Below are 21,546 nucleotides of genomic sequence, written 5' to 3' on the forward strand. Positions count from 1 at the left end.
CACGCCTCTAAACATGTATTTGACGTTCGAAATGGATTGGCCCGTACACAGAATCGTGTACCATTAATCCCGAAGTGTCAAACCGGTATTATTCGGCCCAGATAGATAAGAGAGGGAGAGGTGTCCGGGCATGGAGAGGAGCACCTCGAAAAGGATCAGGAATGACAGTTTCGAGACGGAACTCCGATACGGAACCGCAATAATTTAAATTAGAAATCGATTGTCTTGAATCGGTGCCGAGATTGAGCTCTGATTAAACGGATCCCCGGGGAGAGATACATTTTGTGCCGGAAGGTCAAGTTTAGGCCTTTTGTTCCATTAATTGCTTCATGGTAAGGGGCCGAGCTCGTCTGCTTTTGCATTTTATTTTGCCGTTATCCGCAAAAACTGCAATTTGTTTTAAACACTGCCTTAATCCGGAATCCGATCCGGAGCATTTTAATGAAAAACATGATATCACTCTATCATGAGGGAGATTTAGACGACTTTCAGAAAGAGTTTTGAATTGTTTTTAAGCCCTTTTCATTTAGTACGTGCACATACACATTTTACGGCAGTTGAATGAAATCCATTTAAAAAGTTCAATATTGAAGCTTTGCAAGGGACCTGTGTTCACACGACTGTCGAACTTTCAGTAATTAGAATAACGCTATTATTTTTCGTCAGCTCAACTCGATGTCAAAGTGATTTATAGAGACCTTTAAGCGTACTTCGTTGCGTTGCTTAACACCTCGAAAAAAGTTCATGAAAACCGAAAGATCTTCATCGTTTAAATTATAAAAAGAGTTTTTGTTCCTCTCGGACGAATCGATCAAAGTTTCGGCAAATACCTTTACAAACTAGACTTTCATTGCCTCCCCATGAACCCCAACCGCTAATAACTCTCCCTCTGCGTCTGTTTAAAGATAAACTTCGACGTTTCAGATCGACCCCCCTGCGATCGGGCCTTCCCAGGTAGCAGCGGTCGTTCAAGGGGCCCATGGGGGTCACCTAATAGTCAGTGCACTCGGGGGGGATGACGGAAGCTCTGACGACGGGAATACACCTCTGCACAGCCCCAGATCGCATAACACCAGTAGAGAAGAGGATGACAGTTCTAATGCTAATGAGAGCGGAGATTGCAAGAGTCCTAATCAAAGGTAAGAGAGGTTCTATAGCTTTGAATTGGGATTCTGTGCTGTGCGCCGAAAGGGGTTCTCATTTCTTTTAGAACTCTTAGGAACGTTCTGCAATAAACGATAATTATTACTTTGAAGGACTAATATATTCCACTGAGTATTTCGTGAAGAAATCCACCTTCCCATCCACGAAATCCATCCCGTTAGTTGTAACAATTTCGGCGATTGTCGCATTGTTAAGAAAAATGGCCTTTTTGGAGTCGAGATATCAGACTCCCTCAAAAAGGGCCGGGATACGTTGGGAAACAATGACATTGCAAATCAACCCTCAAAATTAAGTTAAGAAAGAAGTTCTATGTAAATTCTGTGTTTGTTTTGCTGCAGGCCTGAAATTGCGGGGAGAAATGGAATGCGAAATTATTAATAAGCGCGACGGAGGGTGTGTGGAAACAGTGAAAAGTGTTATTAAAAGATTTAAAATATCAAATTTCTCTTGTACTTAAAACGGAGGCAAATTTCAATTTCTTTTCTTAAAAAAAGGTACATAATTGACGAAAAACAGTTATTGCGATGGTGCTCACGTAATTTCCAACTGCAAAAGCCAGAGGGCATACGAAACATGATGAGAATTCGAGTATCCAGTGTAGCAACAGAATTGTTTAAAGCACTTGCAGAGGTTTAGAGAATACAAAAGTGTTTTAATGTGGTTTACATGGGCCTCTATTTATGTAGATTTTTATTCGTGGAATCTCGGGGATATCGGCATAATTGTAATAGTCGAGGATGGAAATAAGTATTAATTTGCAATTCAATGTTGTTTGTCCGAATTGCAACGGAGTAATTCCTTTAGTAGTTTTACGTTTTCAAGCATCGCCGGAAGCAGTCGCTAATTTGAGGGTTTTAGTTGAACGTTTTTAGTCGACTGGCAATACTTTTTTAATTTCAAAATCACAGAGACTGACATAGAAATACTGGAAAACTGCTGAATTCTGGACGATTCTCTCTGAGTCTAAAAAGATCTGAGAAACGGAATTAAATGCCTCAGTAACAAACCACATGTGTTACTAATTCTAGATTCAGAAGCAACTTTTCCCCTGCAAAAACCCCTCGAATATAGTACTAATAATGTTTTCAGCAGCATCGACTCAGAAGACAAGAAGACCACTTCTGAAAGAAGCAGCTCGAAGCCGGGAATTCAGAGCTGGCGAAATCTCAGGGCTGTAATGGCCTATTATCATTCGCTGCGCAAAATCAAGAGGTTTTTAGTATAATTGCCTTTTACTACTCGTATTGTGTTTACTAACATTTCTTATGGGCGAAGCACCAGGAAGTTACGCTGGTTCTCGTCCATTTTGTATAAAAAATCTGTCTTCTAAAACTTAGAGGTCGTTCTTCCTTCTTGTTGGTTGTTCTGCATTGATTTTTGATGGCCTGTCTCTCTAACCAATTTATTGTTAATGATTTCTAGCAACGAGCTTAGTCGACGTTTTTGATTTAAATAACAAATGAAGCTTTTTGTTAGAAAAATACATTATACTGACCATGTCTGCCATCTCTGCAACTCCTTAAGGGTACCAACTTTACATAGTTAGTTGTTTTGGTTGCAGTTTTTTTCATGTTGTACCATGTTAGGAGACTTCTTTCACATTCACTTGGCTATAGACTACTTTAAGCTAGATTCTAGTCTCGTTTAAAATTAAAACTCGTGAAATATTGCATATTAATGCACGCTTCGACTATAACTTAAAGCATTACAAAACTTGGAAAGTTCGGAACGTTAATGCTGTAGTTTGACCTTAAATTTCCTTTGAAAATCGAAATCAGCGACAAAGTTTCATAATTAACAATAATTTTCCTTTATAGGCAAAATTCGAAAAAGGAAGATGATAAGTGCCTTAAGGGACTCTGATTTAGTTCAAAGTAGTTTCTAGCGTTGTATTTTGCATGTTGAACATTGTAGATGAGTCTTTAGTGAATTTAGATGTTTCCCAATGTTTTTTGGCTGAAATTCAAGTTTATCAATAAAACATTGGTAAACAAACAGGTTTGTCTTTCTTAGATTTGTGATCTCTACTACTGAAAAAAACCAAAAACACAGTTATTAGATTAGTATGCGGAATGGTCTCACTGTAATCAACAAAACCTGTAAATAGTACACGTAGCCTATTAGTCTCAAAGTCAAACATGCAAAATACAACACGATTTAGGACGTAAAAATAATAAAAGCAGTTCTTATTGTTCTTGAAATAATTACTGGGAATTTATCACTGCCAGATGAGCCCTAATGGCCCATTTTTGCACTTCTAAGAGAAAACTATTTCTGCATTTTTAGTATTTTATGCTTGGTTATATGAAGGCCTTAAATTTAGTTGAAAAGTGACTAGAAACTATAAGAATTTACTTTGGCCACCTAATCTGCAAGATCTGAAACTATTTGTTTTTGGGGACAGTTCCACTCGTAAGTTTCGACTACAACCTTTATTTAATCCCAAAAATGGTGTGGATTTTCTTAAAATCGTAACTATTAGAATGTACAGTTTCCTACTCGTAGTAACTTGCCAGCAGTTCTTTTACACCAATGCTCTTGATTATTAGGTATTTGGTTGTACTAACTTTTGAAGTGACCTCTTCGATGTTCCTAGATAGACATGTTTGTGTGGAGTACGTCGTGTGGTATAATAACTCTTGCATTGTGGTATTTTGCGTCTTGCTTGAAATATTCTGACCATACTTTTCTATTTACAGAACGAAGTCAAATCAAAGATGGATGAAGCTTCGCACCACCGTACAAATATCTTCGGCAATATCAGCTAAGGTGAGCAATCTTTTACTGAAATGTTATCGAAAAAAAAAGGGAATTGAAATACATTCGTGTCAGACAAACATAAATCGCCAAAGAAATAAAGAACGGAATAAGTTTTATTTTTGCTCCTTCAACTACATGTTTGCTGCAGATAACATTCGGAGGAAACTCTAATGGGAAAAGTTTCAGAAAGCGAGGTCTGTGCATTTTCGTATTTTTGAGAAACTTTACACAGTTTGTACGGCATTTATAATTTAAAAATGCATTCGAAACGGAAATCTCTAAAGATTTTTTTTGAAAGCTTAAAACGCTTCTTTATTGTTGACCATCAGACTCAAACATGCTTGTTGATTAATCACATTAATTTCACATAACGAGGTTGTATAATATTAATTAAACTTGCGTTGTGTTGCGTACTCATTGATTTATTAGTGTGGCTTTAACAAGTTACACGTGCCTTCAGAGAGATCAGTTTCCAATCAATTTTGAAACTCTGTTTAAATATAAATGCTAAAATAGCTTGACTTAGTGAGTGTTGATCACTAGAAACGCAGCATGTTCCTAGTAAAAGTTGATACACATCGAAAAGCATCTGGCTGAAAAGCAATGGCGACCTAAGATTTTTAACAAGTAAGAATCACATATAGGTAGGCTATTTTTTCGTCATCCACAAATCGGAGGACATGATCTCTAATGAGTGTCATTTATTGCAGCTCATAAGCTGTGTGGCATTGTGTATTTGATAGCTTTCTGATTAAATAAAGCACGATCGATTGCTTTCCGTTTCAAGTTATTGAGCTTTATTGTGCATTAATGACAACTCCTCCTCAAACTATTTTCCGGGAATGACTTCCATGTTGGTCTCTACTGGTAATCTCCTTTGCGAACTTGCTAAAGGACAGTATATGGTAGTTTTGGTTTGAATCTGATTTTTTAAGCCCTAAATCTTTTTTTGTTGTAACTACAGCATATCAGATTTGAAACACCTCTTCATCTAGAAGCTGTTAATTTCTTAGATTTTTTCATTTGGACGCTCGCACTTTACCTACCTATGTAATGCCATTTATAAATTAGAGCTAGGAGTGAAGAAAATCCATAAGCTCCTCTTTTCATTCGTCGAATCGCATTAGCACTACCTGCAATCTCTAAGCTTAATATTTTACCGTTTTCATACAGTGTAGCTCAACCGAAACTTTGCACCTCGATTTTCAATATTTGTAATGAAAATGTGTAAAACCACTCGGACTTGTCGATTTTTTATTCGAGAAGGACATTTTTGTATTTTCAACCCTTCACTTCAACACCGGAACAGGGGTGACAGTTACACTTAAAATTTCTAAAGGGAAGGGGTATCGAGAGACACCTCATTTTAAAGGTAGTGATACCCTGATTATAACCTCCAAGTTTGAAGCCACTGCCATCATGCCCGTTGATAGGATTGCTTTTCCAAGTCTGTGGGGAAAAAAGCTTTTAGTTTATAAGTAATTTATCACAATAAGAGCTGCAGACTTCAAAATGAGGGTAGGAAGACCGTTAAAAGTGAGACATCACTGAATCGTTTTTGCTAAGGTGAATTTTACCCTTAATCGCATAATTCATGAATTCCACCAAATTACATCCGAAATGTTGCGTAACGTAAGACCGCGCTTTGAACAAAATTTATTTTATTGCATGGAGATGCACGGTCATTTCGAGCATTTAAAAAATTGATCATAAAAGCAATGTGAATACTTTTTTCCAGTTATCTACCTTTTTTAAGAAAAAAATTACAAATGAAGAAGCGCATCATTTTAAATTGAGGGGTAAAACCCACCTCCGGCAGAACGATTCAGCAGTATATCACTTTTAAAGGTGTTCGTACCCTCATTTTGAAGTCAGCAGCTCTTATTGTGATAAATTAACTAGTAGTATTAACTATAAGCTTTGTTTCCCACACACTTTGACAAGCTGTCATATCAGCGAGGATGATGGCAGCGGCTTCAAACTTGAAGATTATAATCAGGGTGCCTTTAAAATGAGATATCACTCGACACCTCTTTCCATTAAAAATTTTGGGGGTAACTGTCACCCTTGTTCAGGAGTTGAAGTTCAAGGGCTGAAAATACAATAAAAAATTGTCCTCTTGCAAACAAAAATCGACGCATCAGAGAGTATTTTTTTACACAACTTAATTTTAAATAACGAAAATCGTGATGCAAAGTTTTCGTTGAGCCACCCTGTATATCTTTCACCCGAATGCAAGTATAATTTCATTATTTTCATTCAGTTTTAACAAATTTCCTTTAGCACGAAATGATGGGATCTCCCGAAAGGTATTTCCCATTAAACCTGAAATTTATACGCCATAAATCGTCGCCGAACGCCATTCTGCTGAAGATGGTGAAAATATTTCCGCGGCAACCGCGAATTGCTTAACTACTGACATATCTCAGGGAAATTATCTTCAGCTATAAATTCGCTTACATTCCTTTCGCAAATTAGCTAATATTGATGCTAGAAAATCTATTAAGGGCCCGTGGAGCCAAAGGTGGCATATGGATTGGATCCACGAATTACACACAACAAATAATCTAAAACGTACTTATAATCTGTAGTGTTTCAGGGTTTCTAAATGCATTTCCTATTCTCGGGATTAGCAACACTTATTAGGGCAATTGTGGGATCTGTCAAATTTATTCTGCATTAATTCTCTATACTCGGATAACTGCAATTACTACCATTAAGGAAAATAGCATGGTTGGCGTGTACCTCCCATGTAAAGTTTAGAACTTTAAACGTTGATTTCTAATTAAGGAAACACCGTTGTTTTCGCAAATACGCTACTGAATTAATTAATTGCCATGGTTGATTAAATTACTCCTATGGACTGAATTTTGCTGACTGCGGGCCATTTCATTTCATACAGACATAAAGTTGCATTGAGGTTTTCTTTCCGCCTACACACTTCATCAATTTCTAATGGATTTTTTAATTTCCAAATGTATTCAGAAACTCAATAATGGATCCACTTCCTGCATGTCCACGTAAATCCACATTTTGGATTCCCCACCAACAGGGCCGTTTTCCAAAAGTGCCCTTTATGTCACGTACAGCTCGACTTTCAGGATTTCTATTGCCTGGCCGAATAAAAGGCTCTTTTATTCGCATTTGGAATAGAATAGATCAAAACGCTACAGTTTCATAATTGCTCATTCTTCATGGACAAATTTTAACAATTACATTTTTTTCAGAAACCTCCGCTGAAAAGAGAGGACTCGTTTCTGAAGCGATTCTCCAGCAGGCAGATACCGGAAGCTCAGGAAACAGTGGAAGATACTGGCAGCGAAGGTTGTGCAGGTAGTTTTTTGCTGTAAAGTAGGAATTTGGAGTTTATATGAAATCTCAAAAGTTCCTACAATTAATTCAATTTGACCATTTCAACATCAAACTAAAAAACTTCAAATTCATCAAATCAAAAGGGTCTAGCGGGCACTCAGAGCAGTTAAGAGATCTGAGAATAATTTTTTTTTAGGTTTTAACACCGACGAAAAACTGTAATTTTTCCAGACACTTCAAAATTCAAATGCCAGAATTTGGTTTTCAGGTGACAATAGATCAGCTCCACGTAGAAGAAGAAAGCGATTGCGTCAACCACGAACTGTAGTGAACCCAGATTCGAACTTTTATTTTTATTGGTTGTTTATATTAACGATTTGTGTGTTATACAATATGTGGACATTAATTGTTAGACAGAGCTTTCCTGAACTACAGGTAAGTGTTAAAATTACCGAGCCTTTCTCAAGCCATCAAAATTACTCATAAAAGTTAGATGAAAAATTGCTAGTTTCCAAGAAAACGAGATGCGACTATCGATTTCCTCAGGTTTCTCTCTATAGCCCAAGAAATGTTCACTAAGTTTGGATGGAAAGCACTGGCAAGCGGATATGAAATTGCAATAAACAATAAACACTTTAAGAGGAATTTCCGAAATCCAGAACTCCACCGGCAAACCTTAAAGAGCACAATTCCGAACCCCTAATCGGGAGTATCGAAGGAACTTCAAAATGAGTTTCGGTTGACAATTAGAAACGAGAATTTAGGGGTCAGCGAGAAGCGGACTAGTTCAATTACATATGAGTTATGACTTTGTTGATAATATCATTTTAGTGCAAATCATGGAACTTGTTCATTTCTTGACAAAATGTTGAATACGAGTGCCTTGAAGAATGGAAGCTGAATGAACGTTGCTTCTTGACAAATTAGTGTAAAAAATGGTTCATCTGATTTACAATTGATATAGATATACATACTTCTAGTGTTTTTGTCTTAATATGATTGAACGTCCTTCATTTGGTAATATTGTAGCTTTAGCAGCATCAAGTCTGATGAAACGGCTATGGGCTAAACTAATAAAAAAAAAGTTCACAAAAAACATGCTAAATGTGTACAATTTGAAACGAAAAAGTATTTAGTGATTAATTTCGGTGGTTTACTTAATGGATTAGCGTGCGAAAACAATAATTTTATTTCACTTCCAAAATGTCTATTGGCACGTTACATTGCTTATCGATCGAATTTGGAATTCACAAGAGTTGCATCCATAATATTTTATTCATGACTATGACTACAGTAAATAAATTGTACTGCTTAAAATAGAACAATAAGTGCAGGGCTTCTAGGAATTTGAACACATCACCACACTTAGCAGCATAATAAAGCTCAATACATCGTACTAAATTTCAACGGTAGTTAAAGTCAAAAGCTAATATCTCAAACTTGTTTAATATCCCATATCCTTGAGAGTTAATTGCAATTTCCAGGAAATGATCTCCACTTTTTGGCTCACCTGTGATTCTATAAGTGACTTGGCTTTTTTAATAGATTTGGCTGTACAGTTTAGGACTGGATATTTAGAACAAGGTAAATATTTTTAGTACTGACTACGAGTTTGATTACGAGGGAATCATTCCAGGTCTAATGGTATATGATTCTAAAAAATTAGCCTGTCATTACCTTCGTTCACGTGCCTTTTTACTGGACCTGACTGCGCTGTGTCCGGTAGACTTACTTCAACTCAGGTTTGGCCCAAACCCGTTGCTGAGGTGTCCTAGATTTTTAAAAGTAATTAAAAAAAAATCAGTTAATTGGAAAATTGAACGCAAATAAAATTTCAGGTATACAGGGCTGTCAACTATTATTATATGGTAGAGTCTCGAACGATATGGCCGAATTTATGGAGGGTGGTCAACCTCATCCACATTCTCCTAATCCTTGCTCATTGGTTCGGTTGTTTTTATTTTTTATTATCAGAAGCGGAAGGTTTCCAGGTAAGCAAAACCCTTTAATTTCGTAAGGTAATGATAATGGTTCTTCCTAGGGCGATTGGGTGTACCCGTACCGGCCTGGGGACTACGCAACGTTAACCAGGAAATATTTGGGCTCGTTGTACTGGTCAACTCTAACCTTAACTACAATAGGAGACTTGCCTACGCCTGAAACAAATGCAGAGTAAGTCCTACATAGTTAAAAACCAATTAGAAATGTTTCCTCTTGGTTGAAAATTCAAAGCGATGAGGGACGAGAATTTTATAATTTGTCTCAAATAGCTCTATGGAGTGATTTCTGATTAGAAAGACGGATTCAGTGGACGGCCCTCGGTCGCTGCCGCGCAGAGGGGTAAAATCTCGTCTGCTGCAGTTCAACACCAGTAACGGGTAAACAACACCGCATTTTTTCCTCAAATTTGCACCCCTCGTTAACACGGTACTGGCAGCGGCAGGACTGAGGGCTCGCCACTCTCTTGAATCACCACGCACTAAGACTCACAAATACATTTTTTTTCCGTTTATTTATTTATTTATCGAATATTAAGCACTGTTTTCGTTTTGCTGGACAGACTGAGGCCCTGCCGCTGCCAAGTTTCCCGTTTCGTGTGTAGTGTGAACGTTTAGCGGTGGGTCTTGTGTAGATTTGCAAGTTTTTGGCTATGAGTTTGTGCTTAACTGTTCAATGTTTCTGTCTGCCATCAAAACCTAAAACAGAATTAAGTCGAAATGGAGACTCTCTGAAAGTTTATTTACCTATTATACAGGTATGGCAATTTTTGGGGGGGACAAATATTTTCTGTCATATGCAATGTTTGTATTACAGTTGGTTTGCAGATAATTTATTTGGCTTGCGATATTATTGAGGACGTTAAGTTCCTCAAATGGGGAAAGCAAAGCTTGTTGAAATCCGTTATCGAATTGACTCTGTTTCCCACTCAATGTCTAGTTAGAAAATACCATCCACAACACTCCAAACCGCTCTTTATTTTCCTTTTTATTCTATCTCATTAATTTTAACCACCTTCAGTGCTCACAGCTAAAACTTACAGTGCAAGAATATCACTTGAAAGTCTGTAATTTTGTCACTACTAAAGGTAGATATTTCGCCTAGCTTTCATGGCATAACCAATTCTTCTGCTTTGAATTGCCCTTTCATATGTCTATAATAAATTTTTCATAAGAGGGAGATATGTACATGCGAGTAAAGTTTAATGTATAGCTCCAAATGATAGTTTATGAATGCCTCCAAAGTGGGTTTCAACTATCGATTAGAAATTATATTTTTAGGATATAAGCGAACGGATACCGTAATATATCGCACAAAATCATGGTAAATAATCTCAAACACTTTTTCGACAAATTCTTTCTCCATATTTTGTAATATGCATACAGTTCATATACATAGAGTCATCCAAAAAAACTTAATCCCCCTTTAATCTTGAAAAATAAAGACTTCGGAAAATTTCCAAAATACGTAAAAACGATTTATGAAGAAGACGAATTTTTATATAAAATTTAAACCCCAAATTTCACCCTTATATGCGTCCCAGCAACCCTCTGAAAATTTTTAAATAGCACGAGGGATCATGCGAGACCTTAACGTAAAGGTCTTTCAAAACTATATTCAATGGTGTAATACGATTCAAAATTTGTTGATTAGTTTTTGAGAAAAACAATTATAAATTTCGCAAAAAATGAAATACAAACTCAGTTAAATATTGCGTAAACAATGAAAAAACTTCATTATTGATAGGAAATTGTTTTGTTTTCGATTTTGTGTTCACAAACAGTCTTTGATTTAAAAAAATGAAACAAAAAAAAAACTAATAATAACCAAAGACTGTTTTTGAGCACAAAATCGAAAGCAAATCAATTCCTTATCAATAAATAAGTTTTTTTCATTGTTTAGTATTTATCCGACTTTTTATTACATTTTTTACAAAATTTATAGCTATTTTATTCAAAAATCAATCAATAGATTTTAAATTGCATTACACCATTGAATATAATTTTTAAGGATATAGAATTTGAGGTGTCACATGACCCCTCGTGCCATTTGAAATTTTTGAAGTAATTGCTGTGGCACGCATAAGGGTAATGTTTGGAGGTTAAATTTTTACATAAGAATTCATCCCTCTCAAAAAGTATTTTCACGTATTTTAGGAATTTACTGAAAAGTCCTTATTTTTCAAGATTAAGGGAGGAGGTCAAGTTTTCGTTGAATGACCCTGTATATTTAACCAGTATCCGCTATGTTATACAGGGTATTATTTAAGTACGTGGCCAAACTTCATAAAGTGATTCATAGAGTTATTCTAATACGAAAAGTTCATGTAAAGGGTTTGGTACTGTTTCGTTTTCAAAATACTTAGCAGTGTTATTTATGGTTATTATTGTTATTTATGCACCACTGACTTTTTAAACATTTTTATATTTTTTTGCATAAAATACAGTCATGGCCACCCATGTCACCGGATTTAAATCCGTTAGATTTTTTCCTTTGGAGGTATGTAGAGTCCTTCGTTTATGATTCTTCGGTAAACGCTCAAGAAAAATTGATCCAATGGATACGGGATTCATGTAATTAGATAAGATATATGTATGCGGGGAATATTTTAACGTGTTCGCTAATCGATGTTAAAAGACAAGTTAATACTTGCATTGAAGTGGAAGGCCATTTTGCCGCAACTATTATAAGATTTATGTCACTTATTGTTAAATGTTTTTTTACTAGAAAAATGCGTACCATTTATTTAAATGTAGTTTTAATGAAGCATTTTTTTTGTTTGATTTTTCTTAAATTTCCGGCGTTACCCTTGCACACGCTACTAGCAAAACAAGACAAATAATCTCTAGCTTAAAAGATCCCTTTGTACTACATTAAAAACTGTCACCAAGATTCAACATCGTTTAGTTCACGTCTTCTTGTTATTTAGGAGTTATTTTAAATATGTAACGATTTTTTTTAAGTTTGACACCCAGAATCTTGAAAACGAAGCATTACCAGACTTACGTTTATATAAACTTTTCCTCTTAGAATCACTCGAAAAATCACTCGTTGAAGTTTGACCATTTACTTAAATAACACCATGTATGGAGGCAAAGTGTGGGGATGCAGGGAATCACACGATGGATTGGGGTAAATAGCGTTAAACAAATTTCTATCTCCAATCATTTCGCAGAAACGCATAGTGGCCCGATTTATTTTCTGTGTGTCACTCAACCCCAACAACTCAACTCCATCAGCTTTTTATTTGAACTAATGATATCCCCTATTTCTAGGTATATCTTTACAATAGTTAGCTACCTAATAGGAGTGTTCATCTTCGCCACAATCGTCGGCCAGGTGGGAAATGTGATAACAAACCGAAATGCCAATCGACTGGAGTTCGAGAGGTTGCTAGATGGTGCCAAAACCTACATGCGACATCACAAAGTAAGCCTGGAAGATCGTCTTACCTCAACCACCCATCCATCCTAATTAAACTCCTTACTTTTAATTTGGAATGATAAAAGGGATTACTCCGTGTAATCCATCTCATTTATATTCCCGCAACGCTCCCCTTAGTTGGTCCACGAAGGATACATTCGCAATATATTTTCTTTTCGTCGAGACGATATCGAAAAGGAATCTTTACAGCATATTACGTGAGATGAGATTAAACTGCTTCATATAGATTTGATTTTCAACGCCAAGGCACGATCGTCCAGGTAAGGCTTAAGCTATGCTCAAGTCAAATATTAGCTCAGATTAACTTCATGTATGACAGTCATTATCGGTCTTATGGGGAGCGAGGGTGGGCGACGGCCCAGGGTGGCAGATCAGAAAGGGCGGCGGACTTTCCTGATCGGGGGTTTTTTTGGGAAGTGGGGGCGGCGATTAAAAATTGCGCTCAGGACGCCAGATTTGCTGAGGCCGGCCCTGATGACGGTAACATTATTATTATTGGGAGGATTCACGTGAGCTAAGAGCTGAGCATAGCTTAAGCGATACTTAAAGGATCAAGCCTAAAAGGGAAACGAAAGATGGTTAAGTGATGGTTGAGTTAGCCGATTTTGAATACAAGCAAGAAAAATTGCGGCTTTTACTGTTAAAACCCCCATTTACTGCCGCCATATAGCCGTCACTTTGCTTATTATAGGAACTTAAACGATGACGAAAGCTAGAATATAGCACAGATCTTACTGTCTTAAGCAGGTTTTCATGTGAATATACATTTCGCCAATATACACGAGGATTTAAACCGCTTTAGACTAAAAAATATATACCATAAAATAACACAAATCCTCAAGAGACAAGTAGCTTTCAAAATCATTAATTCAGCTCTTTATTTGATCTTTTAAGTAGTGGTTGATTCAATTTGTAGGTGCCGGGTGGCATGAAGAGAAGAGTTCTCCGATGGTACGACTATTCCTGGTCAAGGGGGCGGATACAAGGAGGTGGCGACATCAACACAGCCTTAGGCCTACTACCAGACAAGCTGAAAACGGAATTAGCACTCCATGTCAATTTAAGTGTGCTCAAGAAAGTAAGGGTCAATGTTAATGTACAGTGTGTCTCAAATGAAGGTAAGGTGTTGAAGGATATGTATGGAGCCAGACTAACGAATCTGGATTAAAAAATCTAAAGGCGAAATAAAGTCCTTCATTGACCATTTTGTTAACAAATTCTGCTGATTTCAAGTTCGACCTTCACACCTAGAGAAATCATCTAATTACAAGGAAATATGCATAACATCCGAGGTGAAAGTCGACCTTAAAATGGCCTGTTTCATAAAATATAATGAGAGTTCCTAATGTAAAAGCGGAAGCGGAAACAGATATAAAACCACCGAAGCGAAAACTTGTCGAGGAAGTTAAAAACTTCTCGGAGGGGTTATTTTTGGAAACTTTTGTACAATATTTCAGTTAAACTCGTTGAGGGTTTACAATTTTTGGGACCCAAAATACAGCACGTGACATATCACCATGGAGATATTTCAGCGAGCGAGAGTACTTTATAAAATAATTTTTAAAAATGGTAATACGAGTAGACCTATGGTCAAAAACGCATAATTTTCGCTATGGCCAAAAACCCACCACACCATACAGAGTAGCAAAGTTTCCCATTTTTTCTCATACTTTGCATTTTTCTCACGTATACCTTGAATTAAATTTTTGAGATTTCGTATTTCTATTTATATAATGTAAGTTTTTTAAGTGTATCAAGTAAATATTTCTGAAGTTATTAATTTTGGAAAAAAAATCAAATAATAAAGGAGTTATATGAAGGGGGAAAACTTTTGGCATAATCACTGTTTCCATACAAGGTCACCTTTAAGGTCTAATCACGGTCAACTTTGTTTTTCTAAATGAAAATCCCAAATTTTTTTAACAAATTCTGATTTACTGTTCAAAACAAACACGTTCTTATTTGAAACATTATTTTATTCAATTAATAGCTTTGGAGTAAATTGACATTTTTAAAGAATTTCTCTTTCAACGAAAAATGCTTGTATCAGTGCATCCAACAGAAATAATTTAAAAAATAATAATAATTTTTAAACAATTTAATCAAATAAATGTTCAAAATAATATCCTTCTACTTCAATGAATTTAGCGATTCTCATTTTAAATAATTGTTGGATATTGAAAAACGTTTTTGGATTAATGTTACGGCAAGCTACTTTTATTCTTTCTTTCATGTTTTCAACAGTTGTTAGAACTTCAGCATAGGCAATTTCTTTTAAGCATTCCCAAAGAAAGAATTCTGGAGATGTTAAGTCTGCTGAACGTGCTGGCCAGTTAACTTTACCACCACAACCAATGAACTTTTAGAGAATCATTTCATCCAATTTTTCCCAAACAACTATTGCATAATGGGCTGGACACCTGTCATATTGATACCACATGGTTATTCGTGGATTTAGATTTATTTCTTTCAGAAGTATTGGCAATCATTTGATAAAAAATCGAAATACTTTGCAGCATTAAGATTTCCATCGATAAAAAAAATCCAATTAAATATTCACCCACAACGCTACACCAAACATTTACAGTCCATATATGCTGTTTTTCCACCTCTGACAACTAATAGGAATGTTCAACAGCCCAGTAATGCATGTTGTGTCTATTAACTTGCCCATGATTTGTAAAATATTAACATAAAAAAAATGTGATAAATGTAAGTTCAAGATCAATCAATCCATATCACCCCGTATACAAACTCAAAGTCTGAAAATTTCCGTTTGTAGGAAACATTCGGCGTAACATATGTACAAATTTTCAGCAAATTTCGATAAATTAAAAAAACAATTTAAAAAAACGAAACAAAAAGTGCTTTTTAACACCCTATAGATCGAAGACGAAGCATTTTTGAACATGTCTTTATATAAACTTTTCGTCTTCAATTTGACTCAGGATTCGCCCATTAAAATTTTCACCATCTATTCAGAAACACCCTGTATATCAAAAATCGAAGGATACCGAGACCTACTACCATTCATCCGCTTATTTATCGATCTATTTTACATAGGTACTTCCTTCCTCTATTACTTTCCGGCATGTTAAAAATTAAATGTGGTATTTCCCTTTTATCCAGGTAACCATATTCCAAGAATGCCAGCCAGAGTTCCTGCGAGATTTGGTGCTAAAAATGAAGGCGTACATTTTCACTCCCGGCGATTCCATATGCAGGAAAGGAGAAGTGGCTCGTGAAATGTTTATTATAGCGGACGGGATTTTAGAAGTAATAAGCGAAACGGGAAAGGTGCTCACCACGATGAAAGCCGGCGATTTTTTCGGCGAAATTGGGATCCTTAATTTGGACGGCTTGAATAAGTAAGTGAAAGAGCTTTTTAGAGTTTCCGCTTTTTTTGGTTTATAGCTTTTTATTTGTTCCCCGGCAACAAAGAATCGGTACTTGAAAGGAATTAAATCAACCCGAAGGTTTCTCAAATTTGCTTTTTCCGGTATTTATCGGTAAAAAAATAGGAGGTAAGGAAGGAGAAAAAACGCATCTAGGGGATTATGTTCCACGTCTTCTTCACTAAGAAGCAGGTTTTCATGGTCCTAATTTCGAATCCGTAAAGAGTTTTAGTGTTAAAGACTGCTGCCATAAGGTCTTTTTCGGTTAACCATTGCAAATACAGTAAAGCCTCTATAGCGTAAACATTCCTTAACGAGAACATCCACAATCATGAACGTTTGGTTTGGTACCTCTACATATTCTGAAACGTGAACTTTGCGAAAATTCTAGCTTTTTTAATAGCCTTAATTTCCCAAGTGCGTACGTTACAGATTAGTCTTAGTCGACACTCCAACAGATACGCACACGCACCCTTTCAAAATACGTTTTTAAATACGCCATGGCAAAAAAACCAAATTATCTTAGTTTAAAACAAAAGGCAGAGCTGATATCAGATTTAGAAAAAGGATTTCAAGTGATTTTTGGCAAAAAAGTATGGAATTGCAAAATCCAGTGTGTGTTCTTTAAAAACAAGAAAGAAAAAATAAAATCAACCGTCGCTAATACGTTTTCTGATCCAGGAAAGCGTAAATCCCTTAGAAGTTTGGAATTTCCTAAAATGGAAACAGCATTGCACAAATGGTTTTTAAAACAAAGAGAAAATATGTTCCAATAAGTGGTGTGATTTTGAAGGAAAAAGCTAAATTTTTTCATGAAAAATTAAAGGAAAATAATTCTGCATTCAGCGCTAGTTCAGGGTGACTACACAAATTTAAGAAAAGATTTGGCATTCGATTTTGATCGATATATGGCGAGAAATTATCTTCCCAACCTGAATTGGTTTCTCTGTTTCTACAAGAACTTGCTAGTAAACTAAAACAATATGATTCAAATGAAAATCAGGTATACAATGCAGACGAAACCGGTCTTTACTGGAAACTTCTGCCAAGAAAAACTTATGTCATCAGCAACCAAAGAAACTGCTCCAGGAAGGAAAACTGCAAAAGAAAGAATAACTTTTTTAGCCTGCACCAATGACCCAGGACTACACAAATTAAAATCCTTGGTCATAAGGAAATCTAAGAAATCAAGGTGTTTTAAAAATGTTTATCTCCCGGTTCATTACAGACATTCCAAGTCTGCGTGGATGACATACATCTTTAAGGAATGATTTCATGAGTCTTTTGTTACTGAGAAGAGTTGGTGTACGAACATATAAAAGGCAAAGTGTTAAAGCATTCATTTTTTAGGTAAGAAAATTCCTTATTGAAATATGTCTTCCCGATAAAGCTCTACTTGGATAATGCCCTTAATCATCCTCCAGAAAATGAACTAATATCGGATGATGGTGTTATCACTGCAGTGTTTATTCCTCCCAATGTCACAGCTTTGATTCAGCCGATGGACCAGAATGTAATAAGACTTACTAAATTACACCACCGATCCGGTCTACTAGCGATGGTGGCAACCAACCAAAGCAACGAGCTAAATGAGCTGTTGAAGGAATACAATTTAAAGGGTGCCATTTCAAACTTAAATAGAGCTTGGAATAAATTTGATTCAGCAATAATCAAGAATTGTTGGAAAAACATTCTTATAGATTTTGTTGACGAGGATCCTGATGATGACGTACCTCTAACAACCCTTCTTGGGGAATTTTTAAGTGTTAATGAGATTTTGGCAACCAATATTAATTTATTAACTGAAATTGATGAAAACCGAAACTATCAACTTCATGATATAAAGCAGTGGAATAAGGACAACTGCAGTGAAGAAGAAGAAATTTCAGACAATACTAATGATGATCAAAGCATAGCAGCAGATGATTGTCATATTCTAAATAAAGTGACTCATAAAGAAGCAATAGGTATTTTTAATAAGGCTCTGACATGGGTTGAACAAAACAATTTAGAATATGATGGCATACAATGCTTACAAGACATGCGAGAAAAGGCCAATATACTTTCACTGCAGTAAACTTGCTGACAGACAAGTTTATTAGACTTTTTCGTACAAAGCTAGTGGGCGTTCTTTTTGCTATACAGGGTGTCCCATTTTCGTTGTAATCGTGGGATTTCTCGGCTCTTAGCAAAGATAAAGAGATGCGGTTTTCGCGAATCCATATCACTTTTTAGTGAAACTAATGATGTAAAAACGATGTCAGATAGAGATTTTTATGTAGAATCCAGCGGCGCACTCAGACTTTATTTATAATTCATAGTTTTCGAGATATGGACCAAACTTATATTTTTTTAATGGGACACATTGAATATTTTTTACTATTCTGATTCCCCTAATTTTTCCCATTCCAAAAATTTAAAACATAAATATAATAACATCCTGTATATATGTACAGGGTGTCTCAGTTTCCTTCGAACAAATTGATATAGGAGATAGACCTCAGCATTTTAAGCGAAAAATTTCATATGAAAATCAGTCCGACTTCAATCGGAGTTACAGGGAATTCAAATTTAAGAAAAAATAGATTTTTATTTTATTTTGCCTGACTTACTACAAATAGATCCTTCAAATTTTATATGCATATTAGGTAATATGTGCTGCCTAAAACAAGAATAAATTTCCTGCAATTACTATACAGGGTATTGTATTTTCTGAGGTCTTGGTTCATAAAATCCTTTAAAAAAATTTACTCGTGTGCCACTGGTGAATTTTTATATTTTTTCAACTTCTCCCATATATTACCTAAATTTTGTCTGTCTTAATTTTTGGTCTAAATTATAATTCTAAATTTATAAATTCAGTCAGATCTGCAGACGTCAAGAAGCTCATACTAGATGTGAAGAAAAGTTAACCATGTTTTTATGTTTTATTTAAACCTTTATTTATTATGGTTAAGATTAACGGATTTATGTTAAATATGCACCGTTTTGTTCGACTATTTACTGTCATTTTGAAGGTAGTTTCATAATTCCTCTTTCATAAAAGTGTTTATTCCTACTGGCAAGAAACTGGGACAGATAATTTTCACAGGCTTCTCTTGAAATCAGTTTTACACCCATAAGGAAATTTTATAACGACCTACATAGATGGTAATCGCTTGGTGCTATGTCCGGACTATATGGAGGATGCATGAGAACCTCCCAACCATTGTCTCGGAACTTAGTTTAACTATCAAAATAACGTTTCTTTTCTACCACATTCATTATTTGACATCCCAATTTGACATACTGGTTTTCCATGGCAATAAGAATCCAAGGAGATCAGCTAATCGTTGACACCTTAATCGCAAAGCATTTCAAGCAGTTCGTCAACAAATACGGGAAAACGGTAATGGATAAAGCTAATTGGATGAAATTTACTCTCGTTTTAGGCGGCACCTATTACCTAATATGCATATAAAATTTGAAGGATCTTTCTGTAGTAAGTCAAACATATGTTTACCAATTTACAACCAATTTTTTCTTTAATTTTAACTCCCTGTAACTTCGACCGAGATCCGACTCGATCGAGATCGGAGCCATTTTCATATGAACTTTTTTGTTAAAAATGCTGAGGTCTACCTCCCCTATTAATTTGTCCAAAACAAACCGGGACACCCTGTATATAGAAATGTACATTTGTGTATTTGTTTTAGGTTAAATTAAAAACAAATAAACATTATTACGTATTTTCCTAACATTTTAATAAATTAGGTGTCTAAAAACTACCTTCATTCCCTAACATGAACTCTTCGAAAACATAAACACGGCTATTCTTAATTAGTTCACTTTGCGAGACTCTACTGCAATTGAAATTTTCCAAGGAAAATTATGAAATTCTGGTTGAATTTCCAGGAATTTCACTTTAACTCACTCAAAAATAAAAAAATAATTTTTTTTTATTTGGAAGAAACCGTACCTAGGCGTGAATGGTCATCCACTGATATTATTATACTAATCTGAACAGTCCAAAAAGAAGAAACATGTTTTGAAAACTTATTCACTAACTCTATTCAAACTCTGTGAGGGATAAAATTTTCAATATTCTCTCCATCTAAAGTAGCATTCCCTTTATTTCCAGACGAACTGCCGATGTTCGATCAGTAGGCTATTCGGAGCTCTTCTCCCTATCCAGAGAAGACGTTCTAGCAGCCATGAAGGACTACCCAGAAGCCCAAGAAATCCTCCAAGCATTAGGACGAAAACGATTAATGGAGGTAAGCCCAGGATGTTCCATTCCTTCTCCAATTATTTCCTCATTTTAATCATTAATATTCTCTATTCCTGCTATTGGCTCCACAAGTTCTAACTCTAGTCTTTCGCAACGCTTCGTAGTGGCTGACAAAATTAATCGAAACGCTGTTCACATTCGCAGCTTTTGCAGGTTAAAGCCAGTGCCAAGCACCCTCCACACCATAAGGGTGATCACCACAACCATGGACACGATAAGGGGTTAGTGGATAAAATTAAAAGCGAAGCGAAGGTACTGAAATCAGAGCAGTCTCGTACAGTTTCACACAATACGTAATGTTAACAGGGGTTGAAGAATGTGCTAAGGAAATCGCGCACACACTACCGAAGGTCTAATGAAAGTTTGGAGTTGCAACCCCTGCAGCCCCATGGGGTGAATTCGAGCAATGGCAACGGGGCTTCAAAGGGCACTTTAAAGAGGATGTCTAGGTGAGTCACTTGAACCAAAAAACCTTTGGAAAATCTTTTTCTCATCCTATTTAGAGTGAAATCTCATGACCTAAGTCAAGACCACGCAGAGCCAGAAAAAGGAGATAGAAAAGAAAGTATTGCGCCTGAGCATGAAAAATCTCACACTATCTCCCCTTTGGGGGCTGGATTGCCATTATTACAAAGACTAAGGTAGATTATCGCACGTCTCTCATAGTCAGTGCTGAAACTGTGTTACAGGCTTTTGAAAGAGAAACAGGACAACGAAGAGAAAAACAACGGTGGTCAAACGCAGACTTCTCCCCTCTTGTCTCCCCAATCCAATGCTATTAAATCGCCCCCTTCGATCGTAGAAGAGACTTCTTTAACGGAAGAAGGACCTATAGGTGCAGGGCTGCCACTTCTTCAACGCATCCTCATGCTGAAGGCTAGGGAGGAGAAAGCGACCAAAGCTGCCAAAACTGGGGTTGGAGGGCACAAGCCTCTTTTAAGTAGCATTAAACGTATGGAGCATTCGTATGATAATTGATTGTCTTTAAGTTCGTGTTTCCCTTGCAGAAAATATGGCGTCTGTTAGTCAACCAGCTTCCCCCACCCCGACTAGCGCCCAAAATTTAGTGACGTCGAGGGCGTCGTTTTCGGGGCCCACGAAGAATGCCTTAGCAGCTGTTCCAGCCAAATTACTTAGTACTAAGATATCATTTAGGTGAGCATTTCACCTGTATCTCGTTTGTGCAAAGTACAATCTCTCACA

At 36.2% G+C, this 21,546-nt stretch overlaps 2 protein-coding genes across 5 annotated transcripts in view; both read left to right on the forward strand.

The window, feature by feature from the left end:
* Positions 1-19,040, forward strand: part of Vps29 (vacuolar protein sorting 29) — a 101,622-nt gene extending 82,582 nt beyond the window's left edge. The window contains exon 5 of the mRNA XM_066401810.1: positions 19,031-19,040. The gene's annotated coding sequence lies outside the window, so the exon portion shown is untranslated. The remainder of the gene's footprint in view (positions 1-19,030) is intronic.
* Positions 1-21,546, forward strand: part of Cngl (Cyclic nucleotide-gated ion channel-like) — a 97,953-nt gene that overhangs the window by 70,231 nt on the left and 6,176 nt on the right. For 2 of the 4 annotated variants that reach the window (XM_066401803.1, XM_066401804.1), the window contains exons 3-20: positions 925-1,139; positions 3,864-3,933; positions 7,152-7,257; positions 7,505-7,671; positions 8,721-8,820; positions 8,873-9,021; positions 9,075-9,227; positions 9,278-9,408; positions 9,531-9,614; positions 12,510-12,663; positions 13,595-13,756; positions 15,808-16,046; positions 20,194-20,329; positions 20,497-20,595; positions 20,650-20,792; positions 20,847-20,984; positions 21,033-21,295; positions 21,351-21,498. In XM_066401803.1, the coding sequence (XP_066257900.1) occupies positions 925-1,139; positions 3,864-3,933; positions 7,152-7,257; positions 7,505-7,671; positions 8,721-8,820; positions 8,873-9,021; positions 9,075-9,227; positions 9,278-9,408; positions 9,531-9,614; positions 12,510-12,663; positions 13,595-13,756; positions 15,808-16,046; positions 20,194-20,329; positions 20,497-20,595; positions 20,650-20,792; positions 20,847-20,984; positions 21,033-21,295; positions 21,351-21,498 (2,657 nt within the window). Of the gene's footprint in view, positions 1-924; positions 1,140-2,256; positions 2,377-3,863; positions 3,934-7,151; positions 7,258-7,504; positions 7,672-8,720; positions 8,821-8,872; positions 9,022-9,074; positions 9,228-9,277; positions 9,409-9,530; positions 9,615-12,509; positions 12,664-13,594; positions 13,757-15,807; positions 16,047-20,193; positions 20,330-20,487; positions 20,596-20,649; positions 20,793-20,846; positions 20,985-21,032; positions 21,296-21,350; positions 21,499-21,546 lie in introns of all 4 variants that reach the window. The other 2 variants (XM_066401801.1, XM_066401802.1) reach the window with 2 other exon arrangements.

The sequence above is a fragment of the Euwallacea similis genome, chromosome 23 (genome assembly GCF_039881205.1).
Source record: "Euwallacea similis isolate ESF13 chromosome 23, ESF131.1, whole genome shotgun sequence".
Lineage (NCBI taxonomy): Eukaryota > Metazoa > Arthropoda > Insecta > Coleoptera > Curculionidae > Euwallacea > Euwallacea similis.